General features: G+C 41.1%; 1 protein-coding gene across 1 annotated transcript in view; it reads left to right on the forward strand.

Moving 5' to 3' along the window:
- LOC101845440 overlaps positions 1–4,526 on the forward strand; it is a 53,848-nt gene that overhangs the window by 8,202 nt on the left and 41,120 nt on the right. Inside the window, exon 6 of the mRNA XM_035973470.1 lies at positions 4,021–4,314. Within this exon, the coding sequence (XP_035829363.1) occupies positions 4,021–4,314 (294 nt within the window). The remainder of the gene's footprint in view (positions 1–4,020; positions 4,315–4,526) is intronic.

The following is a 4,526-nucleotide window of genomic DNA, read 5'->3' on the forward strand; positions in this document are numbered from 1 at the left end:
GGGGGGGGGGGGGGTCTGGCAGAAAAGGATAACAAATATTATTATGGTGGAATGACCAAGCGAAGGAAGCCATCCAGCTGAAGAAAAAACCCTTCTAAAAGTGGCAGAAATAAAAGACAGAGTAAGACTACATCCTATACAGAAAGGAACACCGCCAAACAACAAGGGTAGTAAAAGAAGCTAAAAATATATCCTGGACAGTATATGGGCAACAGCGGGCAACTAAATGTAAAGAAGACCCTTGCGAGTTTTACAACAGAGTTAAAAGCTTGAGGATACTAGAAGGAAGAACCACTTTACCCAACTGAAATAGTCCATGATGAGAAAGGAAACCCTATTTTCAGTAAGCCAAAGAATAAGATTAAGGAAAGGTGGAAACGCTATTCCCAGGAGCTGCTGAGTCTTACAGGAGAAACAACACCAAATAGCTTCTTACTGAAAGAAACCACTCCAGAACCATTAATACTGCTAAGCGAAACCCAACATGTTATAAAGAAAAGCCCCACAAACAAAGCGCCAGGCGTTGATAACATCACAGCAGCAGAGATCAAACTATGTGGCCATATCGCAGAACTCTGGCTATGGATGATATTTAACCTGGCCTGGGCGACAAAAACAATACCCGATGACTGGCAGCGAGCTGTCATTATACCTGTTTGGAAAAAGAAAGGTAACAAAAGAGACTGTGGAACCTACAGAGGAATATCTCTTCTCAGCCATGTGGGTAAAACGTTTGTCAAGATACTGGACATGAGAAATGAGTCCAATTGTAGAGGCACAACTCAATGAATCTCAGTTTGGCTTCAGAAAAGGCAGGGGCTACACTGACGCTATTTTTGCATTAAGACAGTTTTGTGAATCTGCCATGGGACATGACAAGGACCTCAATATCGTCTTCGTGGACCAGGAAAAAGGCGTTCGACCGGGTAAATAGAAATCAATTTTGAGCAGTCTTAGAGGAATATTATTATTTTTTTAATGGTGTAATCGGACAATTCCTGGAGAACATCATGGCTCTTTATAAAAACAGCCTGTGTGCCGTAAGATCAACAGAAGGACTATCGGACAGGTTCCCCATCAGGTCTGGGGTAAGACAAGACGAGTGTATGTTCTCTCTCTGCTTTTCTTCGTCACTTGCATGGATAAGATCACGAAAGCAGCAAACGAGAACATCAATGAACTAAGCGAGCTTCTATTTGCTGATGACCAGAGTATATTAAATACAGATGAATATGGAATATAAAAACACTCCACAAAACTAAATGAGGAATGTAAACACCTAAACATGAAAATGTCCGTTTCAAAAACAGAAGTTATGAAGGTCAGCAGAAACCCAGGGAAACTCAACATTCTTATTGACGGAACACAGCTTCAACTAGTAGAAGAATTTAAACATTTGGGAAGCATCTTCACACAAGATGGGCGTAGGGACAACGAAATAGAATCAAGAACTATAAAGGCAATTGCAGTAAGCTAGCAGCTAGCAACCCTGCTCAGTCACAAGAACATCCCAACTGAAGTAAAAATCCCAGCTCATCAATAGAATTTTCATACCAACCTTAAGAAACCAGTACCAAGCATGGTCTCTAAACAAGGCACAAGAAAGATTAATCATGCATGCGAAATTAGGTGTCTCCGCAAAAAACACCAACGTCACCAGAGGAGACCGCATAAGGAACGAGACCATAGGTCTACCAGTAGTAAATTTTTTAGAGCATCGAAGAGTCAAATGGTTTGGACATCTAACCGGGATGCCATAGAAACAACTAGCGGGTAGAGCTTACCACACCCGTGAATCCGGCTTCACATCCAGAGGAAGACCAAACATATCTATCTCAGACGCTACACACCTCGCACAGGACCGACACCTGCACCTCCCCTCGACACCCTAAGGATACCAGAGGAAGGAAAAAATAAAGTAGTAAGAACTGAGGAGCAAAAGTTCTCACTTTGTTGCAATTGGCATCTTTCTTCTTGGTTGTTTCATATGTGGAAAAGAGTAATAGGCTTACGCTACTAATACCGTGAGTCGTGGAAGGACGGCGGCGGTGGTGATTATAAGACAAATAAGATGACAGGAAGGATATATAATATATAGAGAATGTATGTGAAATTGAAGAGCAGGCACTGTGGGGTAGAGAACGAAAGGGGGTACGGTTATGAAGAGAGGAAGGGAGTGGGAACACATCGAAACGGAAAGAGAGAGAGAGAGAGAGAGAGAGAGAGAGAGAGAGAGAGAGAGAGAGAGAGAGAGAGAGAGAGAGAGAGAGAGAGACAGACAGACAGACAGACAGACAGACAGACAGACAGACAGACAGACAGACAGACAGACAGACAGACAGACAGACAGAGAGAGGGGGAGGGGGTAAAAGGGGGGGGGGGGCAAGCAGCGGATCCCACATTCCAGTTCTAAGCATTTATTTTCATTCTAGTTCATGCGACGGAAAAGAAAGAAAATCTGGATCAGTACTAACAAGTAACAACAGGCCTAAGAAACTTTATCAAGCAAATAATAGCATCATATACTTTAATAGGCGCCTCAATTTAATTTTGACTTTGTTAATAACACGAACCCGGGGTCTTTATAGGCCCTACGTGCTGTAAGGCCTTACTCAGGGGAAAATGGAGGGGGGGGGGTCAGTAGAAAGGAAATACTAGGCTCTAAAAAGTCTCGTTTCTTATACTATCGTTGAAATAGGGCACAATTTAAGGTCAGTTACTTTGCCGAAATTTATTAACTTTTAAAACTGAAGCTAAAATTCACTTTGCGATGTATTTTCCTGTCTTGTACTTGTACATTTCAAACAATGAAGAGAGGGAACCAAAAGCTCAAGGCGAAAAATGCGTGACGTTACGGCTCGGCGCGATGTCACGATGGAAGGGTTCAGCTTGGTTAACGCAGATTTGGTAGATGAAAGGGTAAGACTACACTAGCCAAGGTAAGACTTCTACGATAACCATTTAAACGTTTCCTGTAAGAACAAAGAATGGTTTATCAATAAAGATAGTTTGAAAAAATATGACGAGAAGATTTAGGAAAAAAACAATGGTTAGAAATTGTCTATATCTCGCGACTCGTGAGTCGCTCATCGACCTGGTAAAAATGTTTTGAAGGCCATTCAAAGGTCTCTAAAGACAGGTATCGGACTTAAATGTTGGTTGCCTAAATTAAACCAAAATATGGGTAGATTGAACCCACTGTCGCAACGAGATGTGATGTCCAGTAACAAAACGCAATAGGACTTTCCGTGTAGACTTATGTACTCGCATGGGTTCTCCCACACTGGTTCTATGCCATTTGTCTACTGGTTTGTAGGTGGAGTTTAAGAAGATATAATAATATACTAAAGACTGTTATTTTGTTTTTTAATCTTTGATAAGGAAAAGAATAATATGGCTTTTATATTAATATTTTGTTTTATCTGCACACACGTAGATTGCTACGTCTTAGAAACGAAGGAGTTAATGGCTTAGCTTGCGATAGTTTATCTATGATTCTTCCTATATATAAGACTTTAATCAACATAATAAGCACCTAAAGCGTTCAATGTGCTGGGTGATTAAGAAGAATGAACCGATTGTATGTCGTATTGTATCAGTTTCTAAGCATCGTTATGGAATGAGCCAATGACCAATATTTGAAAGAGGAAATTCTAAATTTTGAATAGCTGCTCCTTAGCGATGGACTGGTCGGAAAGTTTCATTGGTAAGAAAGGTGACTACATAGTATTAAATACACAGAAGAAGAGATAATAATGAAATACATTACTTTTGTTTGATAGGAAAGACGTAATAAACCTGATTAGAGCACCCGCACGCCACCCATTCATTTAGTCCATAGAGAACAAGAGTGGGGAGGGGGGGGGGGCACCAGCTTTCAAAGGAAGTTATATACATGCTTTTGAAACAATGTATTATTGCATAATTATATAGATAGTGCAGTATCATAATAAACAATATTGCAATCTTACATGTCATGTTCTTGCTAATAACGTTTAACGCATCCTTTCGTCTGACCAGAACCTCCCAAACATGCCCCAAAACTGACCATCAACGGTAAATATTTCACTGGCGTAACTGCAGATAACAGCGTTGTTTTTGTTGACGGTCAAGAAAACAGTATGGTATGTCGAGTTGATGGGGGATTCCCCGAGGTCTCGCCCTCCGACATCTATGTACAGTGTGACGGCGTGAACGTGACAGATGGAAAGGTTGTGTTCACACCTTATCTAAACGCCACCTACTGTACTTGTCGTGCACGACACACTAGTGGATGCTACGACCTGTCGACTGAAGTCCTCGTCATTGTAATATGTGAGGCTTTTTGCTTTCGTTGTTTGTTTGTTTGTCTGTTTGTTTGTCTATTTGTGTGTGTGTGTGTGTGTGTGTGTGTGTGTGTGTGTGTGTGTGTTTGTTTTGTGTGTTGAGTTTGTTTGTTTGTTTCAAAGTGTGTGTGTGTGTGTGTGTGTGTGTGTGTGCATGCGTGAGTTTGTGTGCGCCTTAGTGTATAAATCAATGCATGTATG

This window comes from Aplysia californica, unplaced genomic scaffold (assembly GCF_000002075.1).
Source record: "Aplysia californica isolate F4 #8 unplaced genomic scaffold, AplCal3.0 scaffold01260, whole genome shotgun sequence".
Classification (NCBI taxonomy): domain Eukaryota; kingdom Metazoa; phylum Mollusca; class Gastropoda; order Aplysiida; family Aplysiidae; genus Aplysia; species Aplysia californica.